A 17715-nucleotide genomic window follows, 5' to 3' on the forward strand; every position below is an offset into this window, starting at 1 on the left:
CCACAGTGAGATGACTTTAGTCTCATGAACAACATTAGCTAATTGTTATTTACTAGCTAATCTTAAATGACTGTTCAGCACAGGAATGAAGCCCAACAATCATGTTTTACAGTCCTGTGGTCTCAGCCTCAGATACTCAACTAATCAAAGTGATGTCATAAAACATGAACGAACAACAAAACATTTTGTTCTCCTTCATTTCTGTCACACCAGCTGTTAGTATCATGGTTGCTAGGCAACCTGGCCAGCGCGACGAAGGCCAGACCCATTTCCGCGAAGTGCGCGTACTAGGAAGCGCTGCGGTCGCTGGATTGGGACACAGCCTGCCTGCCCATCTCATCCTCTGATGTGTCAAAGCTCAGATGGCCCCCTCAGTCACGGATCTCAGCCCAGCAGGATGTGGAGGAACGGGAGAGCCGTATTATTGATGCGGCAGCTCTCTGATGATGTCTGCAAGCAATGTTTCTACCAGTTTCTGGTGCAGGACACACCCGTTCTCTTTAACGGCGCAGCGACCCATTTGGGATCCCCTTTCCGGCGTATTGCTCGCGCTTCATAAGCTCGCATGCTTGGTGGGACGTCACCCTTTAACTGAGTTTTTATTAAAAGGAAGTGAAATTCTCCATCAGTAATAATAAAAGGTGTTTCTTTACCAAAGAATTTTCTCAGGTGGACCCGGGCGTCTGGTGGGAAGGAGAACCAATCAGCACGCAGGAAAAGAGAAGTTTGACTGCTTCCTAAATATGGGACGAGAGATGTTCATCTGACAGCTGGCACAGGCTGAGCAGTCATTAGCGCGGAGCTTAAACCACAGAGGGATTAACAGCCTTCTGCGTGTTAGTCTTCAGCATTTAAATAGACAGAAGAAGAAGACTTAAGATGAACTTCCTGCCGCGCACCGCACCTCAAAAATCAAACTTTACTGACTTTTCCATTACTGTCAGATCAGCTGGGCCAGTTAACATGAAAGGATCATTCTGTTTATTATTGATCATCTGATTAGGTCCTTCATTAGTAGTTTATATTGATTACAGCTGAGGAAACGGCTACTCAGACACAGAAAACATCTGGAAACTTCCAGCTGTTAACTCTTCACACACACACGTTTTGTTTTAGACGTCTTTAATAGCTGTTAATAATTAATAATCAATCAACCGGCTGCTGACATTTTACAAAGCATGTTTCTACAAGGTTAACTAAACACTTGCACTGTTTTCTCTGTCCATGACTGAGTGAACAATAAAGTTTGATGCAGTCAAACATGGCACCGGTCCTCTTCTTCAGTGTCGTGAAACCTGTCCTGTCTCCATGGTGCTCTGGAGGTTTGGATTTCTGGGGGGCGCTGTGAGGAGTCCCGGCTGCTGTAGTCTGGTTTCTAGCAGCAGCAGAAGCAGCAGCTGTGGGAAGTGCAGGGGTAAGAGGGGCGGAGCTTCAGCCGAGCCCACCTCCAGGTGAACCTCACAGATCCAGACTCTGCATTGAGGGTTCTCAGGCAAACTTCTTCTTTGTGGCCGTGAAACGCTCCATGTACTGAGGAGGAAACAGAGCGTCATCAGAGACCGCAGGAGGACTCGCAGCCTTGGACTCGATCTGGTCTCAGACCGCAGCACTGACCTGATCGTATCCCTCCAGGTCCCGGAGTTTCTTCACCTCAAACAGGTTTCCCTCCACCGAGAACAGGGACACCTGGGACTCGTTCAGGATGGACTGAGGGATGGAGGAGAGCTCCAGGCAGTTCTCCTCCAGGCGGAGGACCTTCAGACGGGGACAGCGGGAGACCTCCGCCGACACCACCGAGATCTGGACCGAGAATAGAGGACCGGGTTAGTACAGAGGAACAACACCAGACCCGGGCTGGGATTATCAGAACCTCCTTGGAAGTCTGTGGGATAGAAAGCTGTGGGAGACGTCATGGAGTGACCGATCAGTAATTATTGATAACTGATTGATTAAGCACCTTTGGAGAACTGTTGTTGTGGTGCTTTATAAGTAAAACTGATATTTAATACTGGGTGAATTGACAGCACAGGGTCAGCCCTTCCAGGCTTTCCTCCTGGTTCTGGTTCTTTGGTGGACTTACAGACCTGGTTCTGGTTGAGGTTGATCTCGATGACCTGCAGCTCGGACACCTCTGCAGGGACGTTCTGGATCTTGTTTCGGGACAGATCCAGCAAGTCCAGCTGCCTCAACGTTCCGAGTCCGGAGGGGAACTCTGAAATCTGGTTCCCGGCCAGGCTGAGGGTCCGCAGGGCTTTGAGCTGGCCCAGAGTGGGGGGCAGCTGCTGGATCCGGTTTCCATTCAGACTCAGGGTCTCCAGCTTCTTCAGCTTCCCGATCTCAGAGGGAATCCCAGCTGAAAACAGAACCACAACACAACCGGGTCTCACAGGTCTGAGCATCGGGGTGGATCCGGTTTGTTCTGCAGCTAAACCGGATCTAAAGACATACAATCTGGGGATTTTTAAGTCGTTCCAACCCTAAATTAAACTAAAAAAAGCATCCAAAGAGAACAAATCAAATGCTGAAACAATAATGTGGTTGCTTTTTGCTTAGCTTTAAAACACAGGTGTAAAGGTATAACTGCTGCGGGTCGAACACTCACCGAGCCGGTTAGAGTTCAGCGTCAGACTCTTGAGCTGGGGGAAGTTTCCGATGGTGGCAGAAAGGACCTCTATCTTGTTCCCGGACAGATCCACCGTCCTCAGGTTGGCCGTGAGCCTCTGCAGCTCCTCTGGAAACTGAAAGCAGACCGAGACCAGGACAGGCAACTCAGGACAAGCGGGACAGGCGACTCGGGACGCTGTCTGTTTTGTATAGGTTAAGCTTGGTATGATCAGGCCCTGGGGTGTCACACTCTAATGGTGGCGAGTGTAGGGCTGCTCGATTATGGCAAAAATGATAATCGCGATTATTTTCACTGAAATTGAGATCTCGATTATTTGACGATATTTATTTAACAATAACAATGTATTGAATAATGACTTTAAAGATTGTCAAAAAATAATATAAAATAGTGTGCAAATACTGATAACAGTGCAAATGTTTGCAATATAAAAAATGAATGAAAAATGTAAACATCTATGTTTAGTGAACTTTGCAGTGTTGCTCTGTGGTGCAGCAACTACACCATAGCAAAGTTTACACACTGTGTCTACTTGATCCACGTCTGACTCCACGAACCCATAATGTTTCCACACCACTGAAGTTTTCTTTACCTCTCTTTTCAACCAACGGCAGTCACTCTCCTCTCCAAATAACTTCTGCTTAGCTTTCCGAGCTTCCCTCGGGTCCTCTTAATTGTTGTGAGGCTGTTCGAAATGCAGAGAGGTGCGCTCGATTTGCCACACGGAGCAGCGCAAGAGTAAAGCACGAGGGAGGGGCTAATAATCGGCTCAGTCATTTTTAATGATCGTTGAAAGCCCAGATCGTAATCGTGATTAAAATTCGATTAATTGAGCAGCCCTAGGCGAGTGTACGCCTACATGCTGCAGCTCTGAGCTCTCCAGTTCTGTGTGTTTTTTTTTTTTGTCATTTTGTGTTTTTTGCTTTGTGATTTAGACAAAAACAAATGAGGAGGTGCCAGATAGCGATCCACAAGATGGACGAAATCGAACCGCAGCTGGCCACCAACAGACTTGTCTGAAACTGCTGTGTATCGATCATAACGGAAACACGGCTCCCGATGCTACCATCCAGCTACTGGACTGGACTCTCCATCATCAGGACCACATAAAGAGTCAGGAAAGAACCAAGCGGAGGACTCTGCATCGTCACACATAACAACTGGTGGACACACAGCTGAGTCCTCGACAGCTTCAGTTGCCCGGACTTATCCTCTGTCAAGTCGGCTGCAGAGCTTTTACAATAGTACACATAGCTCCTGTTGCTAAGGTCAGCATGGCTCTAAGCTGCACAGTACCAACGGATGCAGATACATCCGGATCGGGCCGTCATCATTGCTGGTGATTTTAACAACTGTTTAAAGACGGTTCCTGACTTCTCACAGTAGGTGGAAAGTGCCACCAAAGGGAAAAACACAGCAGGCCATCTTCTTCTGACCATGTGGACAGGATCCAGGATTCCTGACTCCCAGGAACCCACACAGGAGCATCTCCTGGACTGCCCACACCACCACCACGGTGAAGAAAGCTCAGCAGGCGAAACAGGTTACAGTCGAATCCTTCAACCACTCCGCCATAGAAGGCCTGCTGTCATATTGTATCACAAGCTCCTCATACACGCACAAAAATAGACTCCAACGCATCATAAAGACTGCACAAAAAAGTTACAGACCCAGCTCCCACCCCTTCAGCAAATCGCAGATAAACACCATCTGGGCAGGTGTAGAAAAGGTGATCACCTGCTGATTTATTCGTTTTTATACATGTGTGAACACGTTTCTGTGTGTGTTTGTTCTGCATCCCGGCGATACCACTCCAGTTTCATGCAATGACAGTAAAGGCTCTGAACTGAAAGGAGAACTGTCCAATCACAGGCTGCCCTGGACTGAGACGTCTGACGCGTCAAACGGGTGTTTAAATCTTTCTGTGCATGTGTGAGTCAACTCACCTCCTGCAGACCTTTCCCCGTCAGCTGAAACACTCCCGTCTTCTGGGAGGTTTCAAGGTGAGACTTCAGCGCGCTGTTCCCCATCTGCACCCGCAGCCAGGTACCAGCCCTCCACTTGCAGGGCCACCCGAAGTCCTTCCAGACAGGCTGATGGATCAGCTGACAGCCGTATCAGCGCTCCTCCTCGTCAGCAGGTATTGATGAGATCAGACAGTGAATCCCTGCAGGTGAACAGTCTCTCAGGTGTCCTCGCTCACAGACCTGTGAACATGTTTGTGTTTATTTATTTTTATTTTTTTGCCTTAGATACCGAAATAGTATTTTAATTTACATCCGAGTCATAAAGAGAGAATATTTACAACTATAGAAGCAATTGAAACAATCACATAATCCGAAATAAGAAAAACAAACAAAACCAACAAACCTACAAACAAAAAAAAACAAAAAAAAAACCCCCAAAAAACCGGATGTGTTGGTAGGGGGTGATCCTATAAATATATACTCTCATACATCACAGTTATTGGTTTGTAAAAATAAAATCTGGCCTATGAGGCGTGATATATTTGACCCAGTTTTCCCAGTATGATGTAAATTTCTCCAGCTTGTGGTTAACAGAAGCTGTTATCTTTTCCATGTTATAGATTTCCATTGTGAATGTTTGTGTTTATTAGTGAGATTTGAACAGAGGCAGCGTGCAGATGTTTCACTCTGAAACTGAAGACTGAAGAACAAAGTGAATATTCAGAGAAAAGCTCTGCATGGGCTGCTGCTGAGCTCACAGACGTGCTTTGTCTCCACGTCCCGCAGCATCATGCCAACGTAAGGCTCCGAGTTTGGCTTGAAAACCCTGATTCTTTTCTCTAAGCGACCCGTCCTGACCTGAGCTGAGGGAAACAGTATCAATATCCACCTGTGCTGGGCGGCGTAGGATTTAAACTTTTTCCCATGTTGATGCACAGATGAACAGATCAAACACTCCCTGTGGATTAAAGGTGTTTTATAACAGAGAAGGCCTGCAATAACTCATTCACGTTAAAAATCCTCAGCTAACTAACATACAAACCATTAGCATCGTTAATAACTGCACTTCACCAAGCACCACGCTGACTCTGGCAGGCAGGCTTCCCTAAATTTACAACATTAATCTTCTAAATTTGCCGCTTTATCCCAATTTGACCATCAGTGGTCCTGACCCAGCTTTGTCAATAATGAGTGTGAGGGAAGAAACCGGACTTATCATTGGCTTTCTACAGCACACCCCAGTAATGTGTAAAATGCATTAGTGTTGAAGCCTGAGCTCAGTAAACGCACTTGTGGGAAAACTTCCTCCTCTGTAGTGTTAAACACACCTGGAGTTCTCCACGGTCACCACAGGGGCCGCCAAATCCCCCAAACTGAGGCGTTCCAGATCAATGCTGTGGCAGCAGAGAGGGGCTTCAGCTTTAAGGTGGACTTTAAGAGGTATTTAAGGTGGTCAATTTCTTGCAGCGGGGCAACCTGATGCACACCCACACTCACACACCTGTCTCTCTAAAGCAGGCTAACGCTCACCCTTCAGCTGTCACAGGAGGTAAAGGTGAGTCACGTGTTCACCTGAGACCTGAGAGGTGACACACTCACCGTCAGCAGCCTAATCGGCCCCAGTCTCTCCTCACTGTAAACACACTGTAAACATTGATGCCACCGCCACCCTGTTAACAGTTGAGACAACCGGAAACGGCTCTGTTTACATACCGACACAATGTCGCCCTTTGACCCCAGTGTGCAAGTGTCGCGTGTCCAGGTGCTGTGCTTAAATTTATCCGATAAAAGGACAAAAAATAAAGATCAGTAGAAAAGTGAAGCTCGGAAGCCGCCCTGACTCTGCGCTCCTGCTTCTTCTTCTTCTTCTCTAATGAAAGTCCCGCTCAGGGCTGCAACGCCGCCACCTGGTGACAGACGGCACTGAAATCCTGAACGACTTTCTTCTTGTCATGTGACCTCAGCAGGGTGTGACGTCAGATTTTGGTCCAGGATTAGGCAGAAAGAGACGTTAGTTAGTTCCATCCAACATGTACATTTCAAGATTCTGCGACATTGATAGAAAATGTACCTTTTGTATAACTGAACTTGAAAGTGTTACTCATTTGTTTTATGGCTGTTCATATAGTGCTACATTTTGGAGAGAGCTTGAAAATTATATACTGTGCAAGACAACATACGAAATCAAAATTGAAGGGAAAAACATTATCACTTATTTTGAAACTAAAGGAAAAAAAATATGTGCCATTGTCAATCTTTATATCTTGTTAGGGAAATTCCATATACATAAATGTAAATTTCAAAACTCAACCCCATCATTTAATTTGTTTTTGATTGAAATTGAATATTATTTAAAATCTCTTTTTGACTTTTAACTTCCAATAAAAAAGGTTTATCATTGATTGAAATTCATTCAGAAATGTTTAACAAATGAGCTGTCACGACTTTCAAGTACTAAATTATGAAGTCTGTCACATTCCCCCCCCCCCCCCCCCCCCCTTTTTTTCCCCTTTATTTATTTGTCCTTCTTATTTCATTGTACTGTATATTGTTACTTTTATTTGCCTTGTATGTCTACTGTTCAGGCTGAACTGGAATGACTGGCTGTTCACTTTGTAATTTCAATAAAGTTTGAGAAAAAAAAAGATCTCTCTGGATCCTGAGGGGTCGCTGTTGCGGTCAGCAGCCGCCAAACGTTTTCGCTGAAGAAGAGAAACAGCAAAAACAAACGGTCGGGCGGGCAGCGGTGAGGTTCGGTTCTTCGGATTTAACGGTAAGAAAAAGCTGGTAACCGACACTAGACTGTGTTTAACCGACCGCCAGAGGCAGCTGAACGGTGCCGGTGTGTCCGTTAAAAAAAGCCTTTTAAAGCTGCTTCAAAGTCCGTTTAAAAATGTGGAGATTTAGTTTGATGGCGCTTGCCTTCACACGCAGAGCTGTGAGCTGGAACCCAATAGGGTTCTGGTTCGGATAGATCCGGTTTCAGGTTTGAACACCTGGTCCAGGTGAATATCAGAGTCTGAGGCTGGTGTGGTTCAGGTGACGTTCCTGTCTTTCAGATGCATCAGTGGGATTTGTCTCCGTTCTCCGTGACTCCAGCTGCCAGCCTGCTTTCTAAGTGTGTCTCCGTGGGAGCACTGTCTCAGGTAAGGACACGAACAAGTGTTTAGGAGGCTGAGGCGGTCTGTCAGAGCAGCTTTACACTAGGGCTGCACGATTTTTTGGCTTAGAATTGAGATCACGATTCTCTTTTCCAGTATAAATATTTATTGCACTTATTAACTGCACATCAACTTCGTAACAGTTGAGACTGAACATAAAAACAATAAATAAACATTAAAAACAACAAATGTCTCACGTTTTGTTGTCGCCGCTAAATGTTGTACTGCTTGAAATTCCGTCTCCACCGTTGCTCGACACTGCGTGTATAGAGCAGGTAGTGCAACAATAGAAAAATAGTTGCGGGACAGCACTGTGTAGCGTTTGTCTAGGGTGTTGATCATTTTCCTAAATCCCTCGTTTTGCACAGTGTTGATGGGAGCCATATCTTTGGTCAGGTCATAAGTAATAGCCTCCGTAATTTCTTTGTGCCTGCGGGAGTTCGACGGGTATAGGGAAGCGCTGTATAAGGTTCCCGTTATTGATGTTTGGGTGGTTGACCGGGACGGATTTTCTCCTGTCACTCTCTCGTCATCCCTGACGTGCTCTCCGTTGTTTTTTCCCTGCTAATTTTAGCATCACGCGGCACAGCTTCTGTATCACGTGGTATAAGGCTCCGCCCTTGTCATTTGTTGAGCAGGAAGAGTGAGCGCTTGTTTTCATGCAGATTACGTCCCGGATCAAAATGCGGTACAATCGTCGTCGTCTTTTTTTTTTGTTTTTTTTAATGTTGTCATTTGGAAATGAGATGCACATAAGTATGAATCGAGATCGCGATTTTCTAACGATTAATCGTGCAGCCCTACTTTACACGGTTCAGAGGTGTCTGAGGACAGGTTCAGATCTGAGTGAGAGTTGACCTGTGTGATCCGGTTCTGATCCAGACTAAAGCTTGTGACTAAAATCTGAATCTGCTTCTGTCCCACCTGTCCTCAGGAGGAAATAGACTCCGCCTCCAATGGTACAGGCCCCGTCTTTTCCTCTCATCTGCAGGAGGCTGAAGACCAAATCAGAATGCAGAAGCAGCTGGATGAGGTATGTGCATGCAGCTGTCTCGGGGATGTGCTGGGACGTTATGTCAGAGTGCAGAGCCCCGCCTGCTTCGATGCCTGAGCCGGATGTCGGCCAGATCGGATTTTTTAATTTTCTCAGGAGAAACGTTGTTTTGCTCTCCTACCTGCAGCTCAGAGTGAATGATGTCATTCCTGAGGGATGACATCATCCGCTCTAAGCTGACTGCAGTCTGTCACGCTCTGTCACCGTGAGAGACAGCCTCTGATTTGGGCCTAGTGCTGATGATGAGCACAGTCGTCATGTTTTTAAAGGCAGACTAAGAACCTCCACGGAGCAGCTTCGTGGATCCTGGTGTCTCTGATTGGCTGCTCACGGCGCCTTCACTTTGTTGTTTTCCTTTTCTAGTTGTGGTTAGCTAATTAAACTTTGGATTGTGTATCTTCTGCATTTTCTGAAGAAACTGCAGTGTGGATGCTGATAGCTGAATGTTAAGTTAAAAATGTTGAATAAACTGAAAAATACAGAATTTTTCACCTGAAAACAAAAGTTCAGAACTGCTGAAAGCTGACGATCACAGAGAAGAAAAAGTTGAAAAGTAGCCGAACATGTTTAAAATGTGCATTTGAAAAAGCCGAGTAATGACAAAAGAAAATTTAGAGTCAGAAAACATCTGAACGAATGTTAAAAGTTCAAAAAGTTTGAATCTGTTTGTTTTGAGAGTAAGTTGAATGAGAATTTGAAGATTCTCCCATTGAAATAGATTGTAAACTTTTGTTAAATAAAGTTGAATAATTAAACAAATATAAATGTTAAAGATGAGAAAAATACAAGTACACATGGTGGTTGAATGGTTTTTCTAAGTTGAGCGGCGTGAAGGAGATAGACGGCGAAAAACGTATGGAAGATGAAAAGTAGAAGAACAATACCGTGGATGCTTAATCAGCATCCACACTAATTACTAACTAGTCCCCTAACGCGCTGTAAGTCCCTCCTCTTGGCTTTGTAACTATTCCTACATTTCTGCAGCTTTCAGACTCATTCACAGGTTAATGAAACCAGTAGCTAGTTTTGTATCTTGTAACTAGTCCTGTGCATCACAGCGGGTCTATGCTAGCATCTCCACAGCAGCAGTATCGCTTTATTAATAGATTCCTGTTTTGTACGTTGGCGTGCTCGGTGTGTCATTTATGAACACGTCTCACCAAACGCTTCCCATCGCAGAAACTCTGATTTGAGCACTGACGTCTTAAGCGCGTCGACTGCGGGCGGTGACAGGTGTGCGCTCGCTGTGGGTCCGGTCAGGAGAATGAGATGCTGTTGTGTGAATGAAACAGCTTTACCTGCAGGAGCTGTGTTAAAAAGACAGTGACTGCACCGGGGCTAGAAGTCATGTGACTGTGTCAGCTAACGTAAAGGTGTTTGTTTCCTGTTTGCTTCCTGTTCGTGCAGATGCGGCTGCGGCTGGAGCTGCTGCAGGTCGACGAGCAAAGCGCCGATGTCGCCCACAGCTTCCACCTCGGTGAGTCCAGGTGACGTCATCATCACATTCGAGGGGTCGATGTTTTTAAACCAACCTTCACTCCAGACCTTATTCTGAGCCACGCCCCCTCTGATCAGGTGCTTTTGTGTCCTGCAGCTCAGAGGTTCCAGATGCTGCAGATGCTCGGGGATCATATGCAGGAACTGCTGAGAGAGCAGAACAGTCTGAGGCAGCGACTCATGAAGCCGCTGGCTTGCACCAACCTGCCCGTGCACGCTCACCTGCACAGGTAATGCCTGATGCTCAGTGTGATTAAAGTGGTCCGTGGCACTCTGTAACGGTCTGTGGTGTGTTTCAGGTTCATGGTGGAGTCCCTGAAGCTGATGATGGACTTCATTGAGACTCTGGAGGAGAAGCTAAGCGCTGCCGACAGCAGGACCACAGCCAGAGACCGTCTCGCTCTGCTGGTCAGTCACACGAACTCACTGGTTTGGGGATGGCAGTAGGCCACGCGGTACGCAGACAAACTAAAGCCGTGTGCCACTGTTTATTTGATACACCTGAGAGAATCTGTGTGTACCAGACTCCATTCACAAAAACAGGAAATTTACCTGAGAGAACAGGTGAGCTAGTGTCACCCTGAGGTCTGAACTCATTAGTTTGGATCATCACAGTCGAATGCAAACGTTTGTTTTCTGTGAGCTAAAAACCGATGTTTTATGAATGGAGTCTGGTGGGTTTGACATCAGCAATGTGGGGTATTGTACAGAAATGGGTCAGAGACGGGAGGCGGGGCTTGACTGAAAAAACTCTTTGTGCGATGCAGCATCAAGCTTTATTGATAAAAACAAATTAGTATTGTTGACTGGGCTCGTCTCTTGGCTCCGCCCTTGGCCACCTCCCTGTTCATGGTCATTTCCTGTCAGTCTCTCACACACTGAATAGCATCCTCCGATTGGCTGCAGAGTTCATCCCAGCTCAACTGTTACCTCTCTCTCTCTCTCTCAGGACTCCTCGCTCGCCCAGCTGCTGATCCAGGCCTCAGAGATGGAGACTTTGTCCAGTCAGATTCTTCAGTGGAAGTCAGTTGATGGATGCAACCTGGTGACCTCTGACCCCTAACCTTCATCATGTGTTGCACTTTGAATTTATTCTAGTAAACGTTTGCAATAAAATCTTTCACATTTTCCATATGCAGTTTCTGATTGGTTATTCAACACAGAAACAAGGTAACCTTTGACCTCTGCCTTGGTTTCAAAATGAGAGCTGAAACTCTGAGCATGCAGGAAGGTGTGGGAGGATCTGATCGGTTGTAACTGAAATGCATGTTTAAGCTGTGTGAGGTCATTGGGTGTGGGCATGTGATCTTCCTACCTAAAAACAAACAAACAAACAAACAAACAAAAAAAAAACGTGAGGGGGCTGAAGTTTCTCAAAGAGCCTGCACTGATGCTGCATAGGTAAAAGTGGACAGGTGAGGCATTTGTGGTGCAGACAGGTGTGTTCAGAGGGCTGCACTGATGAAATCATGATGCAATGATGAGATCATGGAACAGGCTCAGGTGGTTATCCACAGAGCCCCGCCCCCTCCTGTACACGTTTTTAAGTGTGGTTTCTGTCCGTCGTGGGAGCTGCTCACAGATCAGCTGATTTAAACCTTTAACGTCCATGTGGCTCGGTGTTACGCGATGACGCCACTACAGCTGCATTCATTTTAATCAATTTTAAACTAAACCATTATGGAAAAACTTCTAATAGACAACAAATTAAAGGGAAATGAAACATCTGATGTTCTGAATAAAGTTGTTTTTTTTTAAATAAAGCCTGAGTGCTTCCGGTTGGGCTGGTGGAATGACGCGGTGTTTCCGGTGTTTTGGATAACGCTCCTGTGGTGGAGTCTTGGTCCTGCTGCCGTTTAACGAGCACACTCACGGACACGGTAAGACCCGCACCTCTCTCCGCTCCCGCGAGGCTCGGTTCTCCGTACCGGGCCCGCTGCCACGGCCGGAAGTACGTCTCTATCCGCGTGAGCGCACCGAGCTAACAGAGCTAATGCTAGCCGCTCGGTCCGTGCTAACTGTAAACAGCTGACGTGTTATTCGATAAACAGGCGATCGATCCGCGCGACTATCGATCACGTGATGAGGAGCTGATCGATGTTCTGATCAGTTCTGTGTAATCGGACAGGCCGAAGGGGTGAGAGGCACCGAGAAGCTCCATGGAGGGGTTTCCTTTAATTTGTCACCTCCTGGCTCAAGCGTGAACATGTGTTCAGCTTCACATCTGATTGATCGGTGGCTCCAGGCAGCTCCTTTCAGATATCGGAACACAAAGAAAGGATCGACCCCAAAATCACAGATCGTGCGTCCGTGTACTGAACCAGGTGTGAGGACAGCCAGAGAGCTATGCAGGGGGCTGTTTTCCGCTCTTAGTGCCGGAGTCTCAGAGTTGCTGAGATGATGAAGCCCTCCATCAGCTGTTAGAAGCCATGAGACAGAAGCATTGATTGGACAGGCTGGGCAGCGTCCACGATGATGACATCTCGACCATCTCAAATTTAGCTGCAAATCTTGTGCTCCAGAGTTTGAACGTTTATGAGTGCTTCAAATATCAAAAACTTTCCAGGATGTTTTTAAAAACTTCCAGCAGGTTTCTTCACAACTGTCCTCACGGCTCATTCTCACCATCAGCATGAACAGCATCTGTAATCTGGGAGTTTGGCAGTTTCCAGATGTTTCTATAATTATCACTTAAAGCAGGGGTGTCAAACTGCAGGCCTCGAGGGCCGGTCTCCTGAAACTTTTCCATGTGTCCCTGCTGCAACACACCTGAATAACATTAGTAACAAGACTCTATAGAGCTGCATGCTGAGGTGGCAACCCCACCTCCACTCAAGTGAAGTAGTGCTTGGAAAAATGTACGTCTAAAAGTACTTTAAATGCATCGTGTTCATTCATGAGCGCCTGTCAGGTCTTGCTAATGACCTACTTGTGTCATTCAGGCGTGTTGCAGCAGGGACAGCGGCCCTGAGGACTGGAGTTCGACACCTGTGGCCTACAGCATTATTCTGTTAAATATGTGCATCATTTTCATTTTGAGAGCTGCTGCAGGAGTCTGAGGATTCACTTTAAATCATTTCATGCATTCAGATACATTTAACAAAATCCACAGCTCGTTCAGGGTGAGCGGGCGCAAAGGTCGAACTCAGAGCCAGTCTGAAGTGAGCAGAAACGATATGAACGAACGATCTGAAGTTTTGCAGTGTCTGATTTTTACAGTGAGCTTCGGGCGCTGGTTCAGATTTCAGAGTGGATGGTCTTCATCAAGGATAAATCTCTCAAATCTGAACAACTTTTATTTTCTCTCCTCTGGACAGGAAGAGTGAGGCTGCCACCACCACCTGTCAGCTGACTTGCTGAGCACGCTCAGTAGGAGGGGTACCCTCCACAAAACTCTGATTAACACAGTAAGTAAGTGACTTGATGCATGCTCAATCATCCAGGTGAGGAAGTCCCAAAAAGTTGATTCTGTTCATGTGGACGTAGCAGCCGATCCCTACTCCCCATGAATGGTACTGATGGTCACCGATCAATCAGTAGTCATGACAATTCAGGATGATCATTAACATGATTAATGATCATAAACTGACTTCACAGCCTGTTGTTGGTCAGTGGTGCAGATGTGCTGTTTATAAGGTTGGAAACTGACGAAGTCACCTGATGATGATGAGACGTTTCTCCCACTGAAAACATCCTGATGAACAGAATCAAGTTTTTGGGAGTAAGTGTGTAAATGTCACTGACTCCTCTGCAAGTAAACCGAGATAAGAAGTGGCAGCGTGCCGCACACAAGCACGCCGTGACCACACTTTTTATTTTCAGGTCTAACTTGGACCGCCATCATGGTGCTCGCCGACCTGGGGAGGAAGATCACCTCGGCGCTGAGGTCACTCAGCAACGCCACCATCATCAATGAAGAGGTGAGTGGGTCGAATCTGAGCGCCCAGCTGACACCGCCATGGTCTGTGACTCACCATATGTGTTTCCAGGTGCTGAACGCCATGCTGAAGGAGGTGTGCGCCGCTCTGCTGGAGGCCGACGTCAACATCAAGCTGGTCAAACAGCTGAGAGAGAACGTCAAGTGAGTGTGATCGTCCTGATCCCGGCGTCCGAGTGTCCCGTCCAGGTGTGCTGAACTCTGCTTGTTTTTGTCCCTGCAGGTCTGCCATAGACCTGGAGGAGATGGCATCGGGTCTGAACAAGAGGAGGATGATCCAGCACGCCGTCTTCAAGGAGCTCGTCAAGGTCAGATCGTCTCGCTGCCAATGCTCGATCAGGTTAAACACCAACAGGAAGTTGTTGAGTCTAACCATGCAGTGTGTGTGTGTGTGTGTCATGTGACCAGCTGGTGGACCCCGGCGTGAAGGCGTGGACCCCCACTAAAGGCAAGAACAATGTCATCATGTTTGTCGGTCTGCAGGGCAGCGGAAAAACTACGACCTGCTCCAAGGTGACCCACACTCACCTGTCATAGACCCCCCCCCCCCTTACACAGGCCCCGCCTCCTGCTGTGTTCTCACTGTGATTGGTGTGTTTCCTGCAGCTGGCGTATTACTACCAGAGGAAAGGCTGGAAGACCTGCCTGATTTGCGCCGACACTTTCAGAGCAGGTTAGCGTCACTTCGTAGACTCACTTCCTGTCAGTCACATGACCGCCATCATCATCTCCTCTCCTCTCTCAGGTGCCTTCGATCAGCTCAAACAGAATGCCACCAAAGCCAGGATCCCCTTCTACGGCAGGTGAGTCTCGGACAGGCGGCGTCCCTGATGTTACCTCTGGGTGATGAGTTCAGGGATCTGCCGAACGTGTGTGTGGTGCATTCACGTACCTCCTGACTGTCCGTGCTCCTCAGTTACACAGAGATGGACCCGGTGGTGATCGCCTCAGAGGGCGTGGAGAAGTTCAAAGCAGAGAACTTTGAGATCATCATCGTGGACACAAGCGGACGACACAAACAGGAGGACTCGCTGTTCGAGGAGATGCTGCAGGTCTCCAATGCTGTGGTGAGTCCCTGAACCTCAGGTGCAGTCCTGCTAAGTAGAGCAACAGGAAGTGTTTGTGTGTGAAGGTGCCTGCCTGTTCTGGACTCAGGTGTGTCCCTGGTCCTGTTTCCGTAGCAACCCGACAACATTGTGTACGTGATGGACGCCTCGATCGGGCAGGCCTGCGAGTCCCAGGCCAAAGCCTTCAAAGACAAAGTGGACGTGGCGTCGGTCATCGTCACCAAACTGGACGGGCACGCCAAAGGAGGAGGAGCTCTGAGCGCGTAAGCCTAGCGTCCTGTGCTGCATGATGCTGTCATACGACTGTTACGGTTTACCTTCTTCTTCTGCTGTTTCCTGGCAGTGTGGCGGCCACACGCAGTCCCATCATCTTCATCGGAACGGGCGAGCACATCGACGACTTCGAGCCATTTAAGACGCAGCCGTTCATCAGCAAGCTGCTCGGTAAGCACGCGCCAGGGGGAGGGGCATATGCACGGACGCACGCTGAGCGGCTGTCATTGGTGGACTAACTGATTACAGTTAGTCCACTTTTTTTTTTTTTTTTTTTTTTTTAATCTGACTGATTCTGGATATTTGAACTGAGCCGTTTCCATGGAAACCTGTCGACTCCTCTTCCTGTCAGGAATGGGTGACATCGAGGGCCTGATCGACCGAGTGAATGAGCTGAAGCTGGATGACAACGAGGAGCTGATCGACAAGCTGAAACACGGTGAGACGGCGAGCACGCCACCCACACTGCACTCTGGGTAACCTCACTAATCTTAACCTTTGACCTCTGACCCGCAGGCCAGTTCACCCTCAGAGACATGTACGAGCAGTTCCAGAACATCATGAAGATGGGCCCCTTTGGACAGATCATGGTACACACTCACCTGAAACTCACCTGAAACTCACCCGAGGCTGAGAGACGGCTTGATGACTGTGTGTGTGTGTGTGTGTGTGTGTGTGTGATGCGTTCAGGGTATGATTCCAGGCTTCGGGACAGACTTCATGAGTAAAGGCAACGAGCAGGAGTCGATGGCTCGACTGAAGAAACTGATGACCATCATGGACAGCATGAATGACCAGGGTAACACACGCGCGCGCGCACACACACACACACACACACAGCTGGTCCTGATGGATGACCTGATGTCTCTCCACTCTCTTGGGTTCTGCAGAGCTGGACAGCAAAGATGGAGCGAAGCTCTTTAGCAAGCAGCCCAACAGGATCCAGAGGGTGGCCCGGGGATCAGGGGTCGCCACCAGAGATGTCCAGGAACTCCTCACCCAGTACACCAAGTTTGCCCAGATGGTCAAGAAGATGGGAGGCATCAAAGGACTCTTCAAAGGTACCGACACCTGCTGAGGGGGTCTGAGAAGGTTTTCAGGAACATGTGAGAGGTCAAAGGGAACTGAGCGGGTCTGCAGGTGTACAGCGTCCTGCCACTGACGTGTTTATGGCGTGCTCGCTGTGTTTCAGGAGGAGACATGTCCAAGAACGTGAACCCGTCTCAGATGGCCAAATTGAACCAGCAGATGGCCAAAATGATGGACCCCAGAGTCCTGCACCACATGGGTAAGACCAGAACCCAGACCCAAACACAGGTTTGCTCGCCTGCAAGCGTCCTGGAGAGTAACACCTGTGTGTGTGTGTGTGTGTGTGTGTGTGTGTGTGTGTGTGTGTGTGTGTGTGCGCGCGCGCACGCAGGCGGGATGGCGGGACTCCAGTCGATGATGCGTCAGTTTCAGCAGGGCGCCGCGGGCAACATGAAAGGCATGATGGGATTCAACAACATGTGACCACCAACCAATCTGCTGCCTTATCTACAGGCTCCGCCTCCAGACAGTCGGAGGGGTGGGGCTTAGAGTTACCTGTTCTCTGCTGCTTTCAAAGAGAGGGGGAGAGGATGTTTCATTAATTTAAATGTGTAGGATGAAAATGGAGTGTCCTGATTGGACGAGCTAATGATGATGATGATGATGAAGATTAGTGATGTATTTTTGGTGTTTAATAAACATTTGTATTTACACCATTTTACACCTGCTGTGTTTTGTTTGTTTGTTTGTTTTTTCACACAAGTAGTAAAGTCTGGGATTTTCAGAATAAAATCGTACTGTTTGCTTTGAGTAAAGCTGTAAAATAAATAAAGTGAGTTGTAAAAGTTTTCAGTAGAAAATAAAATGTGAGGTAAAAGTTTGAGTTTATTCCAGGAACTTTTAATTCAGTGAGAACAGGAAGTGTGTGGGCTGTTCTTCAGCCTGTTTAGTGATGATTAATAAAAATATGAAGACTGAACAGAGACGTGACTGAAAACGGTATCAGAATTCAGGTAATAACAGGTAATAAATAACGGGTAATAAACAGAAGAGTGGCATCTGGTTTGGGTGTGAAGAGTGCAGACCCTGAGAGGTTAGAGCGGCTCC

General features: G+C 47.4%; 3 protein-coding genes across 4 annotated transcripts; 2 read left to right on the forward strand and 1 right to left on the reverse strand.

The window, feature by feature from the left end:
• Positions 1-1105: 1105 nt before the first annotated feature.
• lrrc57 (leucine rich repeat containing 57) lies at positions 1106-6466 on the reverse strand. Its single transcript, XM_085391962.1, has 6 exons — positions 6304-6466; positions 4570-4830; positions 2603-2738; positions 2085-2353; positions 1615-1800; positions 1106-1530 (listed from the first exon to the last, which is right to left on the reverse strand). Exons 2-6 carry the CDS (start codon positions 4651-4653, stop codon positions 1489-1491), a joined length of 717 nt encoding a protein of 238 aa, XP_085248088.1. The 5' UTR covers positions 4654-4830; positions 6304-6466; the 3' UTR covers positions 1106-1488.
• An 821-nt stretch (positions 6467-7287) lies between these two features.
• Positions 7288-11432, forward strand: haus2 (HAUS augmin like complex subunit 2). Its single transcript, XM_085390506.1, has 7 exons — positions 7288-7363; positions 7650-7736; positions 8686-8784; positions 10213-10282; positions 10400-10532; positions 10602-10710; positions 11252-11432. The coding sequence occupies exons 2-7, from the start codon at positions 7650-7652 to the stop codon at positions 11363-11365; spliced, it is 612 nt and encodes a 203-aa protein (XP_085246632.1). The 5' UTR covers positions 7288-7363; the 3' UTR covers positions 11366-11432.
• A 599-nt stretch (positions 11433-12031) lies between these two features.
• On the forward strand, positions 12032-17329 carry srp54 (signal recognition particle 54). 2 transcript variants are annotated; one of them, XM_085390504.1, is made up of 17 exons: positions 12032-12182; positions 13620-13713; positions 14125-14222; positions 14292-14383; positions 14463-14547; positions 14648-14752; positions 14846-14912; positions 14985-15042; positions 15156-15306; positions 15421-15569; positions 15650-15750; positions 15932-16018; positions 16096-16169; positions 16270-16378; positions 16470-16640; positions 16772-16867; positions 17000-17329. In XM_085390504.1, exons 3-17 carry the CDS (start codon positions 14145-14147, stop codon positions 17089-17091), a joined length of 1515 nt encoding a protein of 504 aa, XP_085246630.1. In that variant the 5' UTR covers positions 12032-12182; positions 13620-13713; positions 14125-14144; the 3' UTR covers positions 17092-17329. The 2 variants fall into 2 exon arrangements, with proteins under 2 accessions (XP_085246630.1, XP_085246629.1); XM_085390503.1 differs by having other exon boundaries at positions 13620-13709.
• Positions 17330-17715: the final 386 nt, after the last annotated feature.

The sequence above is a fragment of the Rhamphochromis longiceps genome, linkage group LG19, assembly GCF_057381845.1.
Source record: "Rhamphochromis longiceps isolate RC_006_pf linkage group LG19, R_longiceps_female_GT1.1, whole genome shotgun sequence".
Lineage (NCBI taxonomy): Eukaryota > Metazoa > Chordata > Actinopteri > Cichliformes > Cichlidae > Rhamphochromis > Rhamphochromis longiceps.